This window comes from Melopsittacus undulatus, chromosome 3, assembly GCF_012275295.1.
Source record: "Melopsittacus undulatus isolate bMelUnd1 chromosome 3, bMelUnd1.mat.Z, whole genome shotgun sequence".
Lineage (NCBI taxonomy): Eukaryota > Metazoa > Chordata > Aves > Psittaciformes > Psittaculidae > Melopsittacus > Melopsittacus undulatus.
The window spans coordinates 69,506,264-69,532,328 of NC_047529.1; the positions used below are offsets into that span (position 1 = coordinate 69,506,264).

General features: G+C 36.3%; 1 protein-coding gene across 1 annotated transcript in view; it reads left to right on the forward strand.

Annotated features, from left to right (window-relative positions):
* Window positions 1–26,065, forward strand: part of LAMA2 (laminin subunit alpha 2) — a 361,887-nt gene that overhangs the window by 310,482 nt on the left and 25,340 nt on the right. Inside the window, exons 43-53 of the mRNA XM_031054109.2 lie at window positions 1,093–1,275; window positions 3,859–4,013; window positions 5,629–5,772; window positions 6,711–6,844; window positions 10,969–11,128; window positions 16,091–16,215; window positions 17,517–17,679; window positions 19,733–19,877; window positions 21,149–21,287; window positions 22,486–22,497; window positions 24,713–24,833. Coding sequence (XP_030909969.2) covers window positions 1,093–1,275; window positions 3,859–4,013; window positions 5,629–5,772; window positions 6,711–6,844; window positions 10,969–11,128; window positions 16,091–16,215; window positions 17,517–17,679; window positions 19,733–19,877; window positions 21,149–21,287; window positions 22,486–22,497; window positions 24,713–24,833 — 1,481 coding nt within the window. The remainder of the gene's footprint in view (window positions 1–1,092; window positions 1,276–3,858; window positions 4,014–5,628; window positions 5,773–6,710; window positions 6,845–10,968; window positions 11,129–16,090; window positions 16,216–17,516; window positions 17,680–19,732; window positions 19,878–21,148; window positions 21,288–22,485; window positions 22,498–24,712; window positions 24,834–26,065) is intronic.

Below are 26,065 nucleotides of genomic sequence, written 5' to 3' on the forward strand. Positions count from 1 at the left end.
TTGATCATATTAGATGTTCCACAGAAGGATAAGAACCTGCCTAGAAGACCATTTGGAAACCTATGCTTATATGACTGACATAAGGATACCTTTGAGTACACAAGTGGAAAGCAACTCCAAGAACAGTTTCATAGGAAGCAGGTGTCAAAGCAGGTTCCTGCAGGTCCCATGACTCCACTCTGCTGGTAGAGTGCGAGTTCACACAGATTCCCTTGCAAACTGGAGTGTCCACCATGACAACGCTTTCTGCTTGCTCACTTGGTCCCATCTGTGGGAATTCTAAAAATCTGGTAGCTCCCTAGACCAGCACAATTTGTGCTGCTGGCTCATCATGCGATGTACTCCCAGCATGGCAATAGCACCTGAGCTGCATTACAAGTTTTAAAGCAACGCAATTTACTAACACCAATCTGAATTAATACCTACTTGAATACCAGCTGTGCATTTTATCATTTAGCAATAGCAGAATCAAAAACATTCCAGTTTTGAATATTTTCACCCCAAAGACTGAGCATTAATTTTCATTGTGCAGGCACACAGGTGGGGCAGCATTAGATTAATTGGTTTGCTCAAGGTCACCAAAGATGTCTTTGGATGCATGTGATTAACTCAGTTACTGGACCCTTGTTCTTCTTATTCACAAAATTACTTGTCACAACTTTAGCTGAAACACATGGAATTTGATTTCTGTACTTTGTACATCAGAACATTATGTTATTTATAAGTATCAAATATTGTACCTGAAAATTGATCAGAGGTTAATCAGTGAGTCAACAGCAACAAAAAAAAATAAAAAGAAAAAAAAAGGAAAATTACCTCAAAATCATTTGTGCTGTACATACGACTGGGTCTGGAGCTTTTTTTTTTCTTTTCTGATGCATTTGGTATCTCAAAAAAAACAACATACAGGGCCAGATTCTTCAGTCCATGCTTACAACTAGTAATGACATACTACATGTGAAGTAGAAGCTCTCAGAAAACTACACAACACAATTTAGTATGGTAGAATTTTATTCCAATTTTATTCTTAAAATGTGCTAATGAAAGCTTTATACTCTAGGCAATCATTTCATTATCCTTTTCTACCTACAGATACAGCTGTAAAAGTACAGGCAGCCAAAGATAAAGCCAAGCAAGCCAACGATACTGTAAATGACATCCTGGCCCAGGTTAAAGACCTCAACCAGAATCTCCTGGGCTTGAGAAACAACTACAGTAAACTTGCAGATGATGTGGCAAAAACAAATGCTGCTGTGAAGGATCCTATCGAGAACAGTAAGGTCTTTTTGGGGGGTTATTTGATGGTGGTTTTAAATTTGTGGGTGTTTTTTCACATCTCAAAATGAAACAGAGACGCTCCATTGTTTTACTTGAATAGCGTTACTACAGTATGCTGGGATAAAAGGAATGTCTGTGACTGCTACTTTCTGGGCTTTATATATTAAAAAAAAATTAAATCTTAAGGACTGCTGCTAGTAGTGGGGGAAAAAAAAAGCTCATTTCAGCAGGATTAATATTTAGTTGATAGATTTGTTCTGCAGGCTACTTTTTAAAGTATTTAGGAGGTGAATAATCAAAGATTCTTACTGGCAATTCACCCATTGATTCAAGCAAAATTCCACGTGCTAAACCTGTCTTCAGTCAGTCAGATAATGAGTTCTGGGAGAAACGCATGACTTCTTTCATATCCATTACTATCTTTGATAGAATACTGACAACAAGAAGAAAGATAAAATGGAAATCCTAGGAATGGTATTTATATGCTTTTTTTTTGATAGTGAATTGTGTTATCAAATGTGAACAATCGCTTTAGCATTTTCACTTTTGTTATGATAGATAAAATTGAATTCTAAATTACAACACATTTTTGGTTATATAGGAGCATACAGCCGGGGGGTTTACAGTGAAAACAGTATCTTTAGAAAATTACTGAAGGATTAGTTTCTGAACTAACCTGGGCTTCCCAGATTGTTGTCATCTTGATGAAGCTGGGCATCTGAAAGCATCCAGTTTAGGAGGCTGTGATTCTCATTCTATTGACAAATATCCTCTTCAAATTATAGCTGTACCATTGAAAGAAGTTAATCCTAATGGCTGTTTGTCACTGCCTGCCTATTGCAAGCTCCTGATCCCTCATCAACTGCGTGTGTGAGCCCCAGATATAAACCCCATCAGGCAGACTGATCCATACTAGTTTAAAAAATATGAAAAGTAGCTATTGATTGAAATAGTATGGTTAGATTACGGTGGATTATGGAACAAGCAGAACTATGAGGTAATGACCTCTGGCAGGGTAGTGATAAACTACTGAGAAATCACCTAAAAGCAGTAATTTCTTGGCACTGCTAAACCTGGCCATCTGTCCCAGCCCAAGTATTCTAAGACTGTACATTAGCGTTTTAGTTGAGATTAGGAGCAGTAATTTGAAGTAAATCTCCTGATTGCTCCTAGTCACCATTATTTCATTCATATTAGGAGTGGTCTTAACACTTACAGATTCTTTCACGTCAGATAAAACTTATAAATCTTAACTAGAAGATGTTCTCCAGAAGTATACATTTACCAATCTGCAACTGCTAATGGATACTCAGATTACAGTATGAGATTAAAGTAAATGCAGAAAAAAACACTCCAAATGCATATAGTATGTTGGGCCTCATGCCTACATGCTGGAGTAGACATAGCCTTTCTTTCTTGTATGCAAAATTTCAGGCCCTAAATTTTTATTATATAGATGTGCAATACATAAAAGATAATATGTTTTTGCTAGACTAATCTTGTCACTTAATTTACTTTATATTTCACTTTAGGGCTTCAAAATGTTTTCTTACGTTATCTTCTGTTTTTTCTCTTTTCTTTGTCTCCATATCTTGCCTACAGAAATCAGTACGTACATATTCTTTGTTGCTGCATTTATTGTGCCTTTTCCAATAAACGATGATAACCTCCTTACAACCAAAGCTTCTGCATAATGCTCTATATTTTACATTCACTAAAATAGTTAAATAGTTACTTTTTGAGGTCTCTGAGCATACTGAAGGATTGGTATGACTACCTGGATGACTGTTCAAAAACTAGACATGCAGACTTTCATGCTTTATATAAGCATCATTATTACTATTAATTTTTATTCTCAGTATGCATTCTTCTAGTAAGTGCAGGTTTGTCACTTTCAGTGTTATCCACACAAACCCATACCCTCATGCTAGCCAAGTGCTGTAATCCTGAAATCTAATGATGGATTGTCAAAGACAGGACATTATCCACTGATCGTATGCTAAGAGGAAAATTAATAATTCGAAATTAAAAAAAAAAAAAGTCCATGTGAAAAAATGTCCATGTGAAATTTTTATGTTCACCTGAATAAAAAGAAAATATTTGCAGTTTACTTCTACTGTTTTTTAATCTACTTTCACTACATATACAGAATTTTAAACTTGTGATAAGAATAAAGCCTTTTTCTAGTTGAGGCCATTATAGTGAATTCAAGAATTAACTTCAATTCTAACTGTGTTTCAGAAATTACTAATGGAAACTAACCAGGTTTTTTCAATCTAATATATTTCTCAAAATTAGATTTTTTTTAAAAAGTATTTAATTCATAAATGTATTTTCCTACAAGAATTACTGCTTCAAAACCCCGCTTTAAAACCTGCATTTGCTACTTTAACTTGATTCTAAATATTCTTAAATTATCTTAGTCTCTTCAGGTAGCTTCCTGGTCTGTGTGTATCTCATAGTAGTATATGCAAACCTGAGTATTGTGTATGCAGAATTTTCTTGTATTTTGCTTATCACAGTGTATAATTGCTCTCTGACACTACGCTCTAAAACCCTGTCTTGTTCTTTCTTATGAAGTTGCTGATGCAGATTCCAGTATTAAAACCCTAGAAAAGGAAGCAGATCGCCTGCTAGATAAAATCAAGCCTATCAAAGAACTTCAGGATAACTTAGGGAAAAACATTTCTCAGATAAAAGAGCTGATAAACCAAGCTCGGAAGCAAGCCAATTCGGTAAGCCCTCTTTCTCGGTAAGATGACCTTTTTAGTATTGATGGGATTTCATTTTCCACTTTTCTGTTTCATTTCCATAGGGTGAATCAGTTCTAATTCTAAACATCTGTAAAGAGAGCAAATAATGGAGTATAATTTCTCTAGATAAAAAGAGAATATTCTGCTGATTTTCATTCCGTCTTGTTTCTTCGTTTAAACATGTCCTTGTTAAATGGAAAGCATCCATAGGAATGTATCTGGAGAGGTTATTATTTAAGAAGTATTATGGATGATGGTATGGCAGAAGAATCACATCATAATTGATTTTTTGTGAAAATGACAGTGTATTTTTTTTTGCCTCAGCACTGATATTAAGCCCCTGATTTCATTTCATAGAACTTAGATTACGTGAGAATGACGCCATCTTTAACTTACTGAAATTGCTGAGTGCATTTGATTTTCGTGTATTCTTGACTTTTGTTGTCCAGCAGCAATTCTGAAGACTTAAATTTGAGTTAAGAATATATTTCTAGCCCTTTTAAAGAGTTTGGTGTCCATCTCCCTGACACAGTAATACTGTAAACTCAATGATCAGCTGGTTAATACTAAGGTTATTTAGCTTGTGACCTAATGTAGCAAATGAAAAAAAATCTTGAAGATGGTACTTAAGAAAACTCCTGAAAAAATGGTTGAAAAAAAGAATCTACAGAATAATAGGATCCTGGAAAATAAGCATCTTCCATCTATTCAATTGAATTTGCATGTGACAGGCTACAGTTATTACATGGGTTTGCTACATTCATCTTCTCTCTGTCTGAAGGCTTTGAAGTATTTAACTGGTCAGTGTTTCTGAGATGGGGAAATTATGAGTTTGGTCATATAATGGATCTCCTTTTTGACAAAGTTTGCCCAAAGCATAAGGTTATACTAATATACACATCTACTGTAATACATGAACATGTCTAGCTGGAACTGAAATACTATTATACCGTAATTATGCCTATCCTGCTATTATGAAAGCAAACAGTGCACTCTCTCTGTTCAGAGCCTGAGGAAACTAGCACGCATACCCAGATGCATATGACACTGTGCCATGAAAATGAAACTTACTTATGAATATCAACTCCATTAAGGATTGTGTAAAAGCAGTGAAAGGCACAACTGTTGGTTTAAAAATAATTGTTAAAAGTTGTCTTAAATTGGTGTAATCAAAGATATTACAGGGAAAACTAGGTCATCCTGTCTACCCAACAGCTACGTGCTGTGATTCCTTTAGGAATGCTGCCTGGTTTGTTGGCTGCACATTCTACTTATGGGCTACCTCTACTTCTAGACTTCCAGTGCTGCTTGCACTAGACCGCTATATCTTCTAGCTATTTTCTAATCCATAAATTTTGTCCATTCAAATTTGAATGTCAGAAAGAGCTTTTATTTCCTTTTTATGAACAAACACAGAGAAAATTCCATTCCCACTTCCTGTGCATAATCAAGCAACTTTCTGATGCATATAACACAGAAAAGGGAAGGAATTAAAAAAAAAAGTATGATATTCTTATAATTATTTGGAGACATTGAAAGTTATTTCTGGAATAATAAGCAGTAAACTGAATTCTTTCTACTATGTTTTTGTTTGAAGATCAAAGTGTCCGTGTCCTCTGGAGGCAATTGTATTCGCACATACAGACCAGAAATAAAGAAGGGAACATACAATACTGTCATTGTCAATGTGAAGACTTTAGTTGCTGACAATCTGCTTTTTTACCTTGGAAGTGCCAAGTTTGTAAGTCTGTCTCCTGCTTTTCATGTCAGGGTTGCTGGATCACATCAGACTACTGACAAATGCAAAAGATGAGAAAGGCTTTTTAAAATTTATTTATTTATTTCTCCTAGAGGCTTCAAAGCAGTAGTAGAGGGCTACGATAATCTAGTCATTCACTGCCTTTGGTATTAATATAGGTCTTCTAAAATATGACCAGCAAATATTTTTTTAATATTTTTTATTTTAACTTGATAGGAAATGGGAGACTTATAAATGGTCTACATTAGAGCTCTAAAATTCACAGTGCAACCAGGGTAATTTTGGAGCTGGTTGTGAGTTTTCCCATGGGAATGAAGTAGCTAATCATCTTGCATCTGTCAAAGCTGCTATTTATTGTAATTTTAAGTCAAGACTAAAGTTCCAAGCATAATAATGATGTACGATTCAGTTTCCCATGAGCCCTATAGCAAATTGACTTGTAGAATAATCAATAATAATGCAGTGAATTGGAAAAGTATTCTAGTTCTAACATTTTGAACTGTGTATTTTATTTATGTAATATGAAATGAAGAGACTAGATGGCATTGTGTATTAGCCTAGTATCCTGACATTTTTGTGCCATCCAATGGATGTTTAACAAACAAAGTTACTCTGAGCTAAATCCTTCTCTCAATGGCTCAGTATTTACATTTCTGTAAATCCAGCAGCCATTTACTGCATATCACCGACAGAAATAGTTTGCCATCTTTGGCTTAAGATTCCTTGTTTGAGCCAATGAAAGCTCAATGAAAGGAAAAATGGAATCTGATTTTACAGCACTATGAGAATTAATGTTCATACTTTACTATTTATATATGGGTTTCTGATGCCTCATTAGACCTTCTGAAATGTGAAGGATTCTGAAAAACTTACTGTAACTGAAGTATGAAATTGTTTCTGTTTTCATATTTTACATGTAGACTGATTTCTTGGCCATAGAGATGCGCAAAGGCAAGGTGAGCTTTCTGTGGGATGTGGGATCTGGTGTTGGCCGGGTAGAGTATCCAGATCTGACCATTGATGATGGGTTTTGGTACCGGATTGAAGCCTCTAGGCAAGTATACCACTTCCATGGTGTGGTTCCTAAAGAAAAAATGTCTAAATTTAACAATTTCTGCTTCTAATTCACTGTCTTGAGGTTGGTATACCCCAAGTTTACATGGAAATATTTGCTATGTTCAAAGCATCAACTTTTTTTTTTTAAAAGATGATTTTGTAAATATGACAAATTCTATTGTGGTTTAATGAAAGCTTTTGAACCTACATCCAATCATACCAAAAGTGTATACGCTACAATTACTATTGAAGTGTGAATTACTCCATGACAAGAACTTGTTTTCTTCACATTGTTCCCTGCTAGTGTAAACAGTCTATGACTGCTTATATTCCCTTCTGTTTACCTTCAAATAGGTTCCTTTTAAAATCAGTTACAGGTTTTGGCACTCAAAGATATTATTTTCTCCTTGAATTTCAAAGAGGGGCAGCTTTTCTGAATTTCTGCTCTTAATATAGTAGTGCAAATGAATTGTGTGTCATACACCAGTATCTTGATTCTTATTCGAAATGCCATTTCCATGGGCAGACGGTCTGTTAAAACCAGAGACATTTGATAAGATACAGTTTATGAAAACTCAAAGGTGAAATATTCTGGAAAGTTAAACTATACTTTGTAATTTGAGCTCAGCTGTTGAGTGCTTTTGACCTTTAAAAATATAAATACCTAATAAGCAAATTCCACATTTGTTAGTTGAAGCTTATATTTTCCATTCAAATAGCAAACACATGACACATGATGTAATAATTACAGGGTACAGATTGCATAACTTTATATCCTTTATCTTCTTCTGAAGAGATCTTAGTAATTTAGATAATATAATCTATATTGCAATTTGATTTGAAGCTAATTCCTCCTACATCATTACAGTTAATTTCACATAGTATTAAATATAGAACTGATAACACAGAAAATGAGAGAAAGGAGAGAGAAAACAAAGCACTCTAATTCCAGTTACTTCCATAGCTCTCAGAGGAGAAAATGGCATCCAGTTTAAATAACATAGTGAAATCACAGAAATCAGCTTTTCAGAGTAGAGAATTAAAATAAAATTATGGCACCATCTCTAGAAGCTGGCTTAGTGAAACTTTATTTTGCTAGGAAAAAATAAACTGGGGTACTTATATGAATTATTGAAATCTTTACCAGTTTATATTACGCATACAAAAACAGCTTCACAACACAATAATGCCAGACTTTCATTTACAAGAAAGCTGCTTCAGCAGAATATAGAGCCAGGACATGGTGTAAAAATTCACACAACCTACAAAAACACATTGCCTATTAAGCTGGTTGCTCTGGATGTATAGGGTGTCCATGCCATTAGTTTTGCACAGACTGTTGTATCAGCAGTTTAGAACAATTACAGCTGCACAAATCTGAAGTACAGAGCATTGTTTAGGAGAATTACGTTGCAGACACATTAGTTAGATCTGTGGGGTAAAGATGAGCTTGGGACTGATTTTGCATTCTCATGGCAGACTTCATAAATCACATAACCTACAGAAGAATCTTCGACTTTGAACATTTTAGTCCATTTGATAACTCTCCTCTGCCTTAGTAAGCTGTTGGAGAGTTTCACTCATTTCATTCCCTCACATTTTTTTCTCCAGATTTCTGCTCACTTCTAGCCACAAACTTTTTCAGCAACCTGACAGAGCTTCCTGAACAGCTGGAGTAGGGCATTCACTTAGAATGGGGACATGGGATGAAAATCTGGTCTTGATGAATCTTGCCATTGATTTCAGTGGTGAAGGGCATTGACACACAATAATGTTACAGCAGGTTTAAACGTTGAAAGCAGTTCTTAGTCAAGGATCCCAAAGGGCCTTAAAAAGAAGAGCTGTAGTGTCACAGAGGTTGTGAAATTCTCAAGGTCACTCAGCATAGTGAATGACATGTAAATGTAACAAAGTTGACTGTTGAGTAATGATCAAAGATGTTCAGTTCAGTTAATGTTTGCACCAAAGTTTCCAGTGTATTAAGACTAAATTGATTATTACTGCATCTGTTTTTTGCGGACATTTTTAATGTTCACCACGTTCTTATTTAAAGCACACTAATACTTTGAATTTTATTGTAAATGCAGAGATTATCATGAACATTTTTTGTTATGGTATTGAAGTAAAAATTATGTATTCCTATAGGAATTCCCTATACTTTGGTGGTACACAAATTTAACAAATGTCACATAGAGAGTCACTTAACCTTCTTACAGAGGCAAATGTGATTGACATCAAGGACTGAAATCAAAGTATCAATTAGAAAAGGAAAATGTGGCATAACAGTATGAGACAAAATGATTTAAAGCAGGTTTGCAACATGCAAACAATGTCTGTTTAGTGAAATACTCAAATGGATGACAATATTTTTGAGACTTGCTAGACCAATGAAACAATGTCACTTGAATTCAGCAGGCCTCAGTTAGGAGCAGGGCCTGATTACTTGTGATTTTAACCAAGTGTGATTTAATTATTTCCATTGTTTTAATTGTTAATGACAGAGTTTAAGCAGCAGCTTTCCTTTGAGGACAAAGGATGATTTAGTCACAAGTTCACCATAAACACATCCAGCTCAACTCAGCAAGAATTCAGTCTTAAACTGCTGTGGCTATTCTAAGCCATATTTTCCACTGAATATTTTTTGTGTTCTCAAGGGGTCAAGGAGCAGACGTTCCTGCATGGTATTTTGAAGTCTAATGTTAATGATTTACAAAAGTACTGTATAAATTTAAAAATCTAATTGGGTAGTCAGCAAAATACTGCATGTAATCTAAAAGATAGGTAGTTGGTCTTGATAGGTACACATTCTTTGTAAACTGTTACGGAAAAATAAAGTAAGGTTTATTTAAAATGGTGTATTTCTGCATTCAGTATCAAGCATGTAAGTTAGAAAGTTCCATTTAATATTGGTATCCATGCTGAGAGCTTCATTGCTGGTTATGGTTGCCAGATAACACTTGATGATAAGTATTTCCAAATTAATATGGCAGTGGTCATGGGAAATCCAACATCATATTAAAAAAATTAGATAAAGCAGCAATTTGTAAAGTTATCCAGAAATCCACAGTATGTGATCTCCCTCTGCCTATCTTATCTCCCAGTCACTCCTCTACCACATTATGAAACATACAAGATTTGGGTCACACCCCATGCTTGTGTCTCCGGTCATTATTATGGCCACATAAGAAGCTATGTGTGTCGATAATGGTCCATCTCTCTGAGATGAAATACTAATTTATGATTTGACTATAAATGCCTAGTAGTTTACTTCTATTAGGTAATTAATAAGCTTTCTATAGAAAGTTACTATCCATACTACTGTAAGCTAAAATAATATTAAGAGAAGAATTGCAAAACAATCAAAATTATTTGAATTTCCTCTGAAATATCCTTCAGTATACCTGCAAGATTAGGAGGAATCATCTCTCTGCACATTCTGTTCCTTCTATTGTAAAAATATGCCTGCAAAATCTTTCCATGCAAGTAATTATACTAATATAACATAAGGAGTAGAAAACAAACTGCTGCCATTAAAAAATGCCAAATTCTATTGTTGTTGTTACCATCAATATTTGATATGATTTACAGTGGACAATGAGGTAACATCCTTAAACACAACAGGGTTCAGGCTTGTTTGATAAGCAGCCAGAGAGCTCCACTGCAGAAAATGCAAGCCTTGTGCATCACAGTAAAGGAAATTGAAGAATTATCACATGATCATTTCAGTTCAAGTATAATTTAACAAACCTTATGAAATTCAGAAATGTAGTGTGGAATCTTGCCCAAATAATTTGTTACATCAAGAAACAATTACTTAACACTAATTTCATCACAAAAAAAAAAACTTTAAAAATACATTACTTTGGTTTTGTCTGTGAAAATTCCACTTCGTTTTATAGTGAATATTGTTCAAAAAGGACACTGAGGTAACAAAAAAACTGGTTCCGAGATCATGTCTTTAACTTATGCAGGCATGGGAATCTATTCATTTGTATTAAAATGGAGCATAATCTAATCAGTAATAGATGCCTCTATTAGAAGATACCATCTTAAATTGATGTTTCCTATGTTTGTTTTAACTACTGACTCCGTATGCTTAAATTATTTTGTTAAAATCTCTAGGACTGGGAAAAATGGCACAATATCAGTGAGAGCTCTGGATGGTCCTAAATCCAGCATTGTGCCAGCCACTTTCAGTGCAGTCTCTCCACCTGGATATACCATTCTGGATGTGGATGCTAATGCCCTGCTGTTTGTTGGTGGTTTAACTGAAAAAATAAAGGTAATGTCTTGTCTGGTACTATTGTATTAACTGGCTGTTTATGTGAACAATTTTTGTTGTTGCTTACAGTAGAAATAGTAAACCTTAGTATGCTGGCATCGTTGTAGTAAGTGCTTTGGTAGCAAATAGTGTGTGTGCACTCTTCAAACACTATTGGGATTTGCCTAGATAGGTAGGTACACAGACCAGAAGTTTTTCAGTCCATGCTGTTAACTTCTAATCACAAGCCTGGTGGCTGACTGTATTGACGCAGCATGTACCCCAAACAACTAATTCCTAATTTGATTTTATGGTCCAACTTCCTAGTTTTTAGAAAGTTCAGCTTTCTGACTTGGGAATACTTGGATAGACATATTCCTTTCTTATATAGAAGAACACAGGCGCATATTTTGGGTGAATTAAAGACAAAATCAGGGGATACAACAAGAATAGAAAATATAGATTCCATTTGCTTGAAATCAGTGTGTTGAATACCAGCTTTAGCTTCAAAGATATCCATTTGTTTTGGAGCACTGTCAGGTAACTTCATTTTAGAACTTGATCATGGCTTCTGCACACACAGGAAAGCAATCCAGAGCAGACTTGCACACCTACCAGCTAACTTAACTGAGATATCTGGCTTTGAAAACCATTCAGAGGAAAAGGAAATAGTTTCATGAGATTTTGGGCTAGGAAATTGCAAGTCAGCCTATATTCATACAATACAGTCATACAATCATTTAGGTTGGAAAAGACCTTTAAGATCATTGATACCCAGCCATTAACCTAGCACTGTCAAGGCCACCACTAAATCACATCCCTAAGTGCCATATTTACACACATTTTCAATAGTTCCAGGGATGGTCATTCAACCACTTCCCTGGGGAGCCTGTTCCAATGCTGGACAACCCTTTCCATGAAGAAATTTTTCCTAATATCTAATCAAAACCTGGCACAACTTGAAACCATTTCCTCTTAGAATCATAGACCCATAGAATAGTCAGGGTTGGAAGGACCTTAAAATCATCAAGCTCCAACCCCCTGCCACGGGCAGGGACACCTCATACTAAATCCTGCCACCCAAGTCTCTGTCCAGCCTGGCCTTGAACACCGCCAGTGATGAAGCATTCACAGCTTCCTTGGGCAACCCATTCCAGTGCCTCACCTTCACAGTAAAGAACTTCTTCCTTATATCCAATCTAAACTTCCCCTGTTTAAGTTTTACCCATTACCCCTTGTCCTGTCATTACAGTCCCTAATGAAGAGTCCCTATCTGGCATCCTTATAAACCCCCTTCAGATACTGGAAGGCTGCTATGAGGTTTCCATGCAGGTCATCCTCGTGGCCCTCCTCTGGACTTGTTCCAACAGTTTCGTGTCCTTTTTATGTTGAGGACACCAGAACTGCACACAATACTCCAAGTGAGATCTCACAAGAGCAGAGTAGAGGGGCAGGATCACCTCCCTCGACCTGTTGGTCATGCTTCTTTTGATGCAGCCCAGGATATTGTTGGCTTTCTGGGCTGCGAATGCACACTGAAGCTGGCTCATGTTCATTTTCTCATTGACCAACAGCCCCAAGTCCTTCTCCGCAGGGCTGCTCTGAATCTCTTCTCTGCCCAACCTGTAGCTGTGCCTGGGATTGCTCCGACCCAGCTGTAGGACCTTGCACTTGGCTTGGTTAAACTTCATAAGGCTGGCATCAGCCCACCTCACAAGCATGTCAAGGTCCCTCTGGATGGCATTCCTTCCCTCCAGTGTATCAGCCGATCCACACAGCTTGGTGTTATTGGCAAATTTGCTGAGGGTGCACTCAAACCCACTGTCCGTGTCACTGACAAAGATGCTGAACAAGACAGGTCTCAACACCCATCCCAGAGGGACACCACTCGTTACTGGTCTCCAGCCAGACACTGAGCCATTGACTACAACTCTTTGCGTGTGGCCATCCAGACAGTTCTTTATGCACGAGGTGGTCCACCTCATCAGACTGATGTCTCTCCAATTTAGAGACAAGGATGTCATGTGGAACAGTGTTGAATGCTTTGCACAAGTCCAGGTAGATGACATCAACTGCTCCGCCCCTGTCCATCAGTTCCATAGCCCCATCATAGAAGGCCACCAAATTGGTCAGGCAGGATTTCCCCTTAGTGTAGCCATGCTGGCTGTCACCAAGCACCTTGTTGTTTTTCATGTGCCTTAGCGTGCTTTCCAGGAGAGTCTACTCCAAGATTTTTCCAGGCACAGAGGTGAGACTGACTGGTCTGTAATTCCCCAGGTCATCCATTTTCTCTTTCTTGAAAATGGGGGTTATATTTCCCTTTTTCCAGTCATGGGAAATCACCTGACTGCCGTGATTTTTCAAATATGATGGCCAGTGGCTTAGCAACTTAATTTGCCAGCTCCTTCAGGACCTGCAGCTGGATTTCATCAAGTCCCGTGGATTACATACTAGGAAAAACAGCTTTTCTTTTAGCTTTTCTACTTTCTTAAAGCATCAAACAGAGGTTCTGGTTTATTCTTTACCTTCCTGCTTTCTATCTAGAGGCAACTAAAGGTATTTGCTTTCTTCCATTAGCGCTAAACAAAAAACTTCAAAATATATTTCTAAAATAAATGAATCATCAGTTGGTTAAAGTTGATCTTTACTACAGAGATTAGTGACACAGAAACAAAATGGCCTCATTGGCTTTCTTCATTCTGTTCCTTTGATCCCCTTTTTCAAAGGGAATGGAAATAAATCAGGAAGAAGTGTTTTATCTACACCTAATTTATTTAGAGTCATAGAATCATAGAATTGTTAGAGATCATCTAAGATCATCTAGTTCCAACCCCCCTCCCATGGGCAGGGACACCTCACACTAAACCATATCACCCAAGGCTTCTTAGCTTTCGTTTATTCTTGGGATTTTGCTAAATAGATAAAATTTAATTTCTACTGTTTTTTTTCACCCATATCAAATTTAAATGCATTGACATTATATCCTGTTATTTACTTACTGTAATAACTCACATAGTGGAATAAACACTCAGCTGAATCAGGATTGTTCAGTGACTGCAGTGCTGTGCAGCTGCAATAACCAAAGGACCAAATAAAATGAGTCCATAGAGGCCATTGGGCATCTGTGCATCTGCCCACCTCACTAAAATGCTAAATTGTCAGAGTCGGACTGCAGGCTTGGGAACACAGACTGGCTCATGTAACAATCACAAGTGCCAGAGTTTATGATTAAACAAGTAATTTTATTGTTCTGCATTTGGAAAGGCACCTGTGAAGCTGATTTATATAATATTTAAATTTTGTTGACTCAGTTAAGACCCTAGAAAATGTGCGGTCAGGTAGGTTTTAGCTTATTGTCTTTGGGTGATGCCTCAAAAAAGTCATGAGCCTTCAACCTCAAATGCCAGCCTAAACCCAAACCTTACTTTAATTTTATTTTAGATTTCACTTTTGTATTATGAGATGGCAGCTGGGGCAAGTAGTGAAAGAGTAACACCATTTATATGTATACAACTCTAGAACATCAAACCTTCCAGACCAGAGTTTTCATCATAATTCTACTTTCAAAAAAAATTATTGTGTTTACATTAAGAATCCAGAGAATCAAAGATGATAAAAAAATTCAGCAAGAGCTGTTCTGTGCCACAGCGTAAAGTAGTCTTGTGCCTAGTCCTAATTTCTGCAGAGCAAAGCTGTCACATTAGACTAATAAAAATGAGTGTTTTACTTGACGTCATCTCTAGGTTTAAGTGTTATAAATATTCTAATGTTAAGAGCTCTTAGTATTACAGTTTAATGTAGAAAAAGTGAGACAAAAGTGTGAAGAGAGATCATATGTGCTCAGAGTAACCAGGCCCCAAAGCTGGTGCCTACTGCTCCAGTGAAAGATGGTACCACTCAGATTTTGACCACATCCCTTTTTGCATGCATCTTTGTCATATATTCAAAATAAGGCTCATTTTCAGTTTTTAAATACATCTTTCATCTGACTTGAGTAGAAGACTATGGTACTTAGATGTCATGAATTTCTCAGAAGTGACATTAAGTTCATACTCGTTGCTAATTAAAACCTTCCCAATTACCAAATATCAGTGGTGCATTAAGTCTTTTGAGTCATCCTTTTCCTTGAATATTTTCAAGTTGCACTTCTCCATGTTCTCTTGCAAGATCTTAATATTTGTAATTGCTGTATGGAAAACAGCAGGTGTTTGTCTATCTCAAATAGCTAAGTGTATAGATTTTTAATCAGCTCATATTGATGAAGTGAAATTTAAATTAAACTAGGTATTTTTAGAAGGGTAATTTTGAGATGAGTACTCTGTGTACTGTCAAATATTACTACCTTGATGATGGTACCATGTTATGATCTAATGAGCACTACCCCATGTGCATGACCCTAGCTTAATGAGTTTTGATGGGATATGAATTTTAATTGTTTTGCCATCTGCACTTTTTTTCTGCATCCAAAGGTCAGCATGAACTTTCCAGGGTTAGCCAGTTAAGTTCAAAGTTGGTCTTTTAGCCTAGATTATCTGCTCAATTTCCTGGTTTTTAAGTGTTAAGTACAGTAGAAATACTTTGCTTATTGTATTGTGGGAAGGAATCCTCATAGTCCTTCCTATGAAGTCTTAAGTTAAAACCCAGATACACCTTGAACAAGTGGGAGTGGACAGCTCTCTCTATAGCCATGAAAGCTGATAATGACATGGAAGCCAGGGCACCTCTTTGTTCTCCAGGAGTCATTCTGCCTAGGCCTTTCCTAGAGTCCAAATATAAATAGGTTTTCTGTTTTAACTGAGAGAAAGTTTAGCTCACATTTTTGCTCATAGTTCCTATGTAGAAGAGCTTTTCAGATTAAATATTACTCTTGATATTTAAAATAAGAAGTGTCTTTCAGTATTTGTGATTTTCATACCAGTTATACTTTCAGACACAGTAGATCCTTCAAATTGAATGCTAAGAGGTCTGTGTTTTCTGTTACAGAAGTCAGATGCTGTAAGAGTCACCACCTTCACAGGGTGCATGGGTGAAACCTTTCTAGACAGCAAGCCCATAGGACTGTGGAATTTCAGGGATATCGAAGGTGACTGCAAAGGATGTGCTGTCAGGTAAGTAAAGCACTGACTGTTTCAAAAGCTTCAAAAGTCAAGGGTCCTTCTACAGAGGCACTACCTGATACTACAGCATAGTCCTGGAAATTTTCATGTAAAGAAGATAGGTAATGGCTCTCTCACATCCTTGTTTATAGCTTTCACAGTGACCCACTACATGAAAGCAGAACTGTTCTCTTACATGCTCCTGTTTTTTAGTGAATTTGGCAGTATCAATATATGATATAGAGCTCACTCTGCATTAGGTAAAAAAATTGTAGACCCAGTCATGGGAATTAAGAGTAGGCAACTTTTCAAACTATCAGCCTAGTTTGACAGCCTGCTAAGGCTTAGCCCTTTGAAAGTGATGGAAATTCCAGTTGTGAGTTGGAACAATTTTGGGAATGCCTGAGGATTTCCGTGACTACATCTGTAGGCCCTTAATGCTTAGGTGGCAATTTAAGGATTTTCTCATTTCTCAGTGGTAGTGTAGATCTGCTTGCTTGGAGTGGGGGATACAGGAGAGAGAGATTTAAACAAAAACAAAAAAAAGGAAAAACAAAATAAACAAAAAAAAAACCCCTAGATTTAAGATTTGTAGAAAACAGTATCAAAATCTCCTCTTACATCATTCAGTTGTTCCAGTACCGGAATCCTGTTCTTCTGCAAAATCTAATTGAAAAACTTCACTATTAAATGTAGATATGGAAGGTGAGAGGACTACATTCAAAATACTCATATGTTGCATGAAGATAAATGGGAAACATATTCCTGGCCAATATTACACCTGTAGGTCCTCTGTTCAAATTCAGTTATGTTTGTGATTAAATTAGAAGATTACTGTCTTTCAGCTATCAGATCTGTGTGACAAAAATGGACAGAGTCTTATCATAAAAATCGTCAAACAAAGCGATCTTTTTTGTTTTATAATGACAGCAATGCCAAAAACTGTAGAAGCAGTGATGCTTCTGCTCTTGTGACATTTGTAATTTGTGGGTAGATAGAGACTTACATTTTCCAGGGCTTTTAGTCTGGGATCCTGCAGAAGTTATAAAATAACTGACAATAAAAAAGCCAATACTTATTACAAGATGAAAGAGTACATAATGCTATTTTATGCAAAATGAGTCATTACAAACAATGAAATATATACAACATAGTCCTCCTCCATCTCCCTCCCAGATGTCCTTTTCTGTCGGACAGCTGGTAAGCTGACCTTACACTTACAGAGAGGTATTCTTTCACTCCCCTAGCCCCTCACTTCTTTTTCTCTTAACTTCATATGGCAAAGGAAAATGGTTGAAATTGCCTCTTCTCAGCCCTCAGGTGGCAGACGGTGAAGGGACAGTCCAGTTCGATGGTGACAGCTATGCCATGGTGAGCCGCCCGACCCGCTGGAACCCCAATATTTCCACAGTCATGTTCAAATTCAGGACCTTCTCATCAAATGCCCTGCTGATGTATCTTGCTACTGATGACTTGGTAAGAACAACTAGCTAACTTCCACACTCCTTACAGGTTTCATGACATCTTTGCAGCAGCTGAATTAAATGTATTATGAAGACAAACGGGAATTCAGTGTAATGCTGTCCTGGTACAATGTCACCTGGTATGATGCTTCTCTGCTGTCCAAATGAAGACAAATGTGTGGAAGTTGACCACCTAGTGTTTACTGACGAGGGAGCATTATGTTAGACTGACAGGAACTCCATCTTTTCTGAAATTATTACTTTTCATTCATCAAAAATGTTTACCCATGCAAACATTGTCAGTTGTGGTTGTATGTTCATAGGTTAAAATATCATGGTGTGAGGACAGAACAAATATGGGAAGAGACAAGTCTAAGAAATCCTACTGATATAAAGAAAAAGTTTGTGGTTAATGTAAAGGGCATTAAAAGGGAACTGAATGGTGAAACAAACAGGATGTGATGGTGATGATGTTTTCGTAAGGTCGAAAAATGGCCCCTTTTACAGCTAAAATTGAGAATAGAAACATTGGTTATAAAGCTGTTCAAGGTTTTTATTCATGTACACCATCAAATGTGTGTAGATAACAAGGAGAAGTTATTTATAAAGACATCTGGCCAGATCCTCACATGAATCAAGAGTAACTCAGCTTCAGTATCCCTGATCCATATTGATTTGCACACCTGACTGGGAACAGAGCCCTTTCATTAAGCATTTGATATGAGCCAGAAATTACGTACAGCAGTTCTCACTGATGTCTTGGAGATTTACCAAGCACTCAGTATTTTACAAAAACTGTATTTGTGCAAATCAATCTTATTTCAGATTCCTATATTTTGGGAAAAAAATATGAGAGCTGATGAAATTATCAAGGAGAAGGATGCTCCTCCTGACTGACTATAGTAAAAGATAACGTTTTGATAATGAAGTACTTACATAGCTTTTCTAATTAACTTTTATAATTGACTATTGAAAGTATAATTAATGTAATTATTTTAATGATTTTGTATAATTACTGTTAATTTATGTCATTTTCTAGAAGAAATTATTTACTTGAATTTCTTGAAAACACCAGGAGCTGGAAGGCAACTGGTCCCTAATAACCCTTTATTCTCATGAGATATTGCCCCACTGTATAAAAACTTAGAGGATGCTCTTTCTAGTGATGCATGGACAGACATGCATAAACATCCAGATCACTGAATTTGTTAAATTTCACTTTTTTCTTCTTAACATAAATTTTTGTTCATATACATGCTATTATTATCACAGTTTTACATAAGTATTCAGCACGTAGTAAGATATTTTCATTCTTCCTAGATCTGAGCACAGGTGGAAATGGCCATGAGCAAAATCATAATTAAACTTGAAATTTCTCTGATGCATTCATGTCCTGGGTCATAGTTCCACCATTACTTACCTAATGCCTGTCATGCTATCCAGTTCCCTGTCTTTGCTTTTTGTATCCTGTCTGTCCTTTCTCTGTAGATACTGCAGCTTATACCATGTCTCCAGTCAGCCACCTCCAGTCACTGCCATGATGGTGGTGTCAGTGGTTGATGAGAACAACAGTTCATAGCTCTCTGTTGTTCCACCAGTAAAGATTACTCTCCGTAAACCCTAGTAAAACAAGCCCATTTTACCATTTTTACTATTCTTGTTTCTGCCTTGCAAGTTTAAATCTAGCTAAGGCTTGTAGTAGATGCACTAGCTGTAGTACAGACATGTTCTTAAAGGTTAGTTTTAGTTTCAGGTAATCATAATGTGCATTTCTGTCTTCAATCTAAGAAAACAAAAGTACAGACATGCCATCAAAACTCCAGCTAAGTTGTTAGCAGAATTCTAAGTTAGCAATCCAAACGAGAAGTAAAGGGGAAAAAAAAAAAATGGCAGCAGACTTCTGTACATTACAGTCCTGAGCAGTAAATGCATAAGTAGATTTTTTTTAAGCTTGAAAAAAGTTTTCTGTTGTTACCCAGGAAAATAAAGTGTTTATTTAATGTCATATACCTCTTATCAAAATGAACAAGAATCATAATTGTGTGTCTAATCCTTTTCATTAATAGAAGGACTTCATGAGTGTAGAACTCAGTGGCGGACATATAAAAGTCAGCTATGATCTGGGTTCAGGTACAGCTTCTGTTACCAGCAACCAAAATCATAATGATGGCAAATGGAAATCTTTCACCCTGTCAAGAATTCAAAAGCAAGGTGAGTTCCTGTGGTGTCAATACAATGTCACATAATTGTAATTTATAAATGCCATTCAAACATATCCTGTATTTATAAAAAAGATACAAGCATAGAAATTAAAGGAAAATTAATCTGCTTACAGTAAGGTACAGTAAAGTCTATCCCTCATTCAGTTCTCTGTCACTCTCGAAAAAGGTAGTTTGGTTTCCGATTTTGAACATCCCTTCTGTCTTTTAAAGCATTTATTAGTCAGTTGCTGCTGCAAGAGACTGACCTGTGGGGAGAGCTTCTATTAGAGAAGACTCTTCCTCCCATACTCCCACTGCTCCTTCCTCTCCAAAAATTATACATTACCTCTTTTAGCCACTCCTCCCCTTTGAAATCTGATTTGATTGACAGATCTTTCATCTCCAAACTCACTCTCTTCCATCTCTAAACCAGAAATCAGGCTGATCTTTTTTTGTTAAAAGAAAGGTTCATTTCATTTCTTAGGTAGGGGGGATGGGGTGGTGTAGTTTATCAGAAATCTCTTGCATTTAATAGACAATTAAAATAAAATAATAATAAAAAAAAAAAAAAAAACAAAAACCAAGAAGGAAAGATGGTGGAAAGAAACCCTTTCTTCCCGTCCTTATGGTAGAGTATCCCTTTTTTCCTTGAGGGCAGCTCAGCATTTTTCACTGTGTCTTTATCTCTCTCATTTAACTTTGTATTCTGTATTAATCCATACATTAAAAATATAGATGAAACAAGGATTTAGACAGAATGGTTTCATGTAGTTCATCACTGACTCCAGACTGAGATTAGACGTGACAGCAACTGACTGCTTTGTGTCTGAAAATGTTTTAGAGTGACTGATCACCAGTCTCTAAAGCGTGTAATGACAATGCTTAACAAACTTTTGCACTAAAAAATCCTGCTCAAGTGACAACCTTTGGACTGAAATCACAAATTAAATGTAAAATCATCTATTCTGTCTTGACTTTATCCCAAAGTGTTAGCTTCAAATTACATTGACATAAATAATATACCGAATTGAAATAGGTTTAGAGAATAGATAAAAATAGAGCATACAGAATAGCTTTTCAGATTGTTACAGAAACAGAGGGAAGTGCAGGTCTCTTCTCTGCCCATAATTGACAGTTTGGAAATCCAGTACTTCAACTGCAATACACAACCCTCTTTGCTTCTCCCCTCATCTGCTAACCCGCCAAGTATTTCTCTATTGTTTTCTTAAGACATCATTGTTCATGTCTGATATTTTGAAACTAATCTCAAATGTCTTCCAGCCAACATATCAATTGTAGACATAGACACCAATGAAGAAGAGACCATAGCAACAACTTCTACAGGCAGCCACTTTGGGCTCAACTTAAAAGGGCATGAGAAAATCTATTTTGGAGGATTGCCAACCTTGAGAAATCTAAGGTAATGTGGCTCAAACCAATTACTGTTGGCAAGGGGATGTTCCTGCAGTGTAATCTTATTCTCTGTATTTACTTGTAAAGTCCACTTACAGTAAGTGAATGGTGAGTTCCCAGTTTACCCTATATATTGCCATTTCGCACAGTTCACATTACACAAATACAGTGGGAATAGCAGTAACAGTGCAGTCCATCTCTCTGATGCTGTATTCCTAGTGTTTATTTTTAAAATGTTGCATAATATATAATATTAATTGTAAATGTATTAATTATTAATTTATAAAATTAATTCTAAACTTTAACAAGCTTTAATAAACTTAAGAAATGGGATTGCAGCTACTTGAATTTAGTGTCTGTACATGGCTTTAAATAGACCAAAAAACTTACTTAAGATTTCAGTGAATAATCAGCAGCTTTGCAGTGAAAAGAACAAGAGCATTCTGTGCTACAATGAACAGATGAGCAACACAGAAAGAAGCCCATTAATCTATGCCAACTTTAGCTACATGGCATAATGACAGCCTTGAATTGGTTAGTGCACAAGGAACTGTTCTTAGTCCACAGGCAGCTAAAAGAATGGACATACTTGTTAATTTATTAGGTTAATAGCTGACCTCTGATGTCAAATCACCCAGCAATAAAAAGGTCTATTTTACTCATTAAATGTAACACTATATTATGCAATTGTAAAATCACACCAGTGCATAACAAAATGTCTAGAGTAATTACCTTCCAATTCCTTTGTGGTTGCTTATAAAATCAGTGTACAACAGATACTAGGACCTGCAGTAACCATTTTGCCTACAGCTATGATTCATCAGTCGTTGGGGCAAGATGAATGTTACAGTAAATTAGAATCAAAAATAGTGAAAGCTACTGCAAACAATAGACACTGAGGTACCTGTGACTTTGTAATTATCAGGTCTTGTCACTTCTGCCAAATTCCTTTACATAGTTTACTTTTACTAACAACCAAGTATAGCAACAAATTACATAAACTGTCTGATATATTATATTTTAAGGTAACTGCAGAGTAACCTTGTGAATTATTATATTCTGATGGTGTATATGTAATCTCACCATCTATTATGTGTTGTTTGTAGATGATGTATATCTGCTTTACTATGAAATATTTAAACCTAATAAGTATCATTCACTACAATTAATATAATTTTCTTTTTCTTCTTTCTCTCTCACCCTAGTATGAAAGCAAGGTAAAAATAATCAGATTACTTGCATGACTTGCATGTGTCTAGTAAGTGCAGCTTGAGAGCACAGGTGGCAATGCAGAAGCAGCGTGTTGGCAGTATTTATACCAGCTGTTATGCTAAGGCTGTTAATTCAGGAACTTGCTCCTGCTGCAACAAGCAAAGCTGCTCCCAAGTGCTTAACGCTGCCATGTTATATGCTGTGCACACACCTACACAAACAACTCCTGTTTTGCTTGCACAGCTGCTTACTTGAGCTGTGTTTGTTTATGACACCGATATGTGTCCTAAGCAAAACTATGGCAAGCTGTATTGCCAAGTTTGGTTCTGATCTCCAGGCTGCAATAGCGATGTAGTCCTGGGTCAGGCAAGGAAGACTACCTCAGAGGCACTGGAACAGTTACTGATGGTAGGAAACCAAGGTGCAGATACTTAAGAAATTTGCTATTTCTGAGTTTAAGAACAGGAGAATGAGGCAGGAATAGGGGAGTAGATTTCTGATTGTTTTCAAGTTTGCAACTATTTGTGTCCATTACTTTCACTTTGATATGCTCAGATATAAATTCAGTTTTGTAGTGTTTTGCAGCTTAATTCCTGGTTTCAACTGAAAAATGCAGCTTCATGCAACCCCACTTTCCAATCCTGAGAAAGATTATTTCCTCCCAAGCTCCAAAAATCATTGCTTATGTTCTCTTGAAACTGGTCCTAATTTGGCCAAAAAAAAAAGGCCAAGAATTTATGACAGTTCTGAGTGAACTTGGACCTTATTTTGTATGTTTTGGAAGGGAACAAGGGGAAAATGAAGTCTTAAGAAAGCGTCAAGAAAGTGTTCAATATTTGCAAGGACCTAAAGTTCATACAGGTTGAGGATTATAACAGCAACTGCTTGTAACGGGACAGCAAGAGGGCAGGGCAAAAAGGGGGTAGGAACATGAATGGCAAAGACAGGAGAGTGTGGGCACTGCTGACAAAGGTATAACTGTTTAGCTGCTGGGAAGATGAGTCTATAAAGGAACTGAGGAAGAGCTAGAAAATAAAAAAAATTGAAAATGAAAGGTGACCCTAAGTACATGATTGTAAGTAAAGAAGAATATGGATTATTTTAGTAAACCAGATGCTTACTTTAACTTACACACCATGCTTGCTAGGGTGGCTGTAATGCAAAGAATGGCTTTCAATACCACAACATGCAGCTGAATAGTATCTGTGCAAAATATTTTTATTTTGTAATTAATAATATCTCCATGGTATGAATGGCAACTTTTTTTTTTCTTTTTTAAGTGACTTTATAAGGCTTTTCCTCTCACAAGCCTGGTTCAGATGGCGCCATCAATTACTATCTCACTTTGGTGTTCACAGGCCTGGGAAATCATACATTTGCATTCAAGCATGCCAACTCTAGTCTTACTTTCAGGGGTTTTCTCATTTCTTCTGTCAACTAGCTGATGAGCCAAACCATAGAACTCTGCAATTGTACTGCAGTATATTTCTGTCTTGGATGGATAGTTAGGTTCTGTGACAAACCCAGTTCTTTTGTTTTCTTTAACTGCCTGAGAAAGTCAAATGTATTGCAGTGTCATAAGCAATATGCATGCAGCAGTTTTCATAGGAAAAATACTAGTAATATAAATACATAGAAAATAAATCCCAGTCCACCTGAACATAAAGAATTCCTAAAACATTTTTTAAAAGTCAAATCAATTTTTTTTCAGTCTTTGGCAAAGACTTCATCCAAAATGTTTGCATGCTGCTGAAGTTCCTATTTCATTAGGATCTAGCATGCAAAAAGATGAAAGAAACATCTGTCTTCCAGTTAAGGTCTTTCATTGTTATTCCTTCCTAGTTTGCATCTTTCTGCTTTGCCTAGGGAAAAATTACTTACTTATTCCATAACTCAGTTTAAACACCAAATGTGACAGCACTACGTTACAAAACAAAGAAAATTTTAAAAAAAAAGAAAAGAAAATGGTAAAAAGGACTGTTGTCAACTGGAGAGGAGATGAGAGGAATCTTCTGTTACATCCCTGAGTGATGCAAAGAGTGTGATATGTGCTAATCGGTGGTAGAAGGCAGGATATATTCATGTGAGTGTATGTGTGTATAAAAAAAAATAATCAAGCATCTGTACATCTGAAAGTGCATGTGTGTGTGTGTCTGCCTGACTGTGTTCTCCCTAAACTCTATTTTTGAAAACACCTTATGCTTCTAACATTTTTTTTAGGCCTGAAGTGAATTTACAGAAATATACAGGTTGTCTCAAAGAGATTGAAATTTCAAGGACACCATATAATATATTGAGCAGTCCTGACTTTGTTGGCCTAACCAAAGGATGTACACTAGAGGTTAGTCTGACTTCCTTGTATTTTGGTCTTACTGGGCATAAATGTTTTCTAGTTTCTGATTTTATGGTATGACATATTAATTGTATAATGCATATTCAGAAGCACATAGGGATCTAAGCTGAAAATCAGAACAGTTACATTAAAGATGGATAAGTCTGATCAGCAAGTAGCACAGTTTTCTAGATCCTAACTTCTTGGACAGTACCCCTGGCCAGTTGTGATATCCCTGTCCCTAAAGGGTAGGATTTTCTGAAATGCTTAGCAACTATCTAACTTTGTTTCAGCTGACTAACATGAAAATTACTGACATTAATGAGGTCAGAATTAGGCACTGACACTGTTGCAAAAACCTTTAAAAATGTTGATGCACATAAACCCTAAGGATTTAAATAATTTTTCTTAATTGTTATTATAAAATGATCCACTACAGAAAATCTGAGGTAGTTTGTAAATCACGGTATATTTGGGTGTAACTGAAACAAAGTCACCTTTGGGATAGGTACTGTAGACCGCTCACTGTTATAAGCTACCACTGAGTTGTAAGGCACATTTCTTACTGATTGTTAAGAATGTGCAAAATTGGTATTGTTATATCAACTTTAAATTATGAAAAAATATTTTCAACTGTTGTTGCTTCTAATTAGCATGCTTTCAATGCATATAAATTCAAGAACTCTGATCCTAAGTTTGGGAGAGAATATAGTAATTTTTCCATGGAAGAGTCTTTGTCTATAAAAAAAAATATTTCCAGTGACATTTGTCCTCCAAAAAATAGTCTGTATTTCTTCCCTGGAAATGTAGTTTTGAGAGCAGATGTTTGATCTACAGTGTTATATCAGATACCACTACAGTAAATCCAAATGAGTTGTTAATCTGATGCTTTTTCAACATTTTTCTACAAAATATTAAAAATTTCACTGACTGGAACTTGACCAGGCCAAAATAAAGATAAAGACCTTCTTTTGCTGTGTTTATCACTTGTACCTCTGGCCTTCATCAGAGCAAAAAGCACACAGCAGGACTCTCAGGGTATTAGACTCGATGGATCTGTCATGGGATGGCCATTTTTAAGTTTTAAAGCTTGTGATAAAACTAAACTGTAGACAACCAGATTGCTCAAATGCTTTTGCATCTTGCAAATTTGGTTTCAGAAAAAAACGTTTCTATAGAAGTTCAGATTTATTTTTGTTTATTTTAGATTCTTTCCTGAATAGGAATGGATAGTTCAGTTT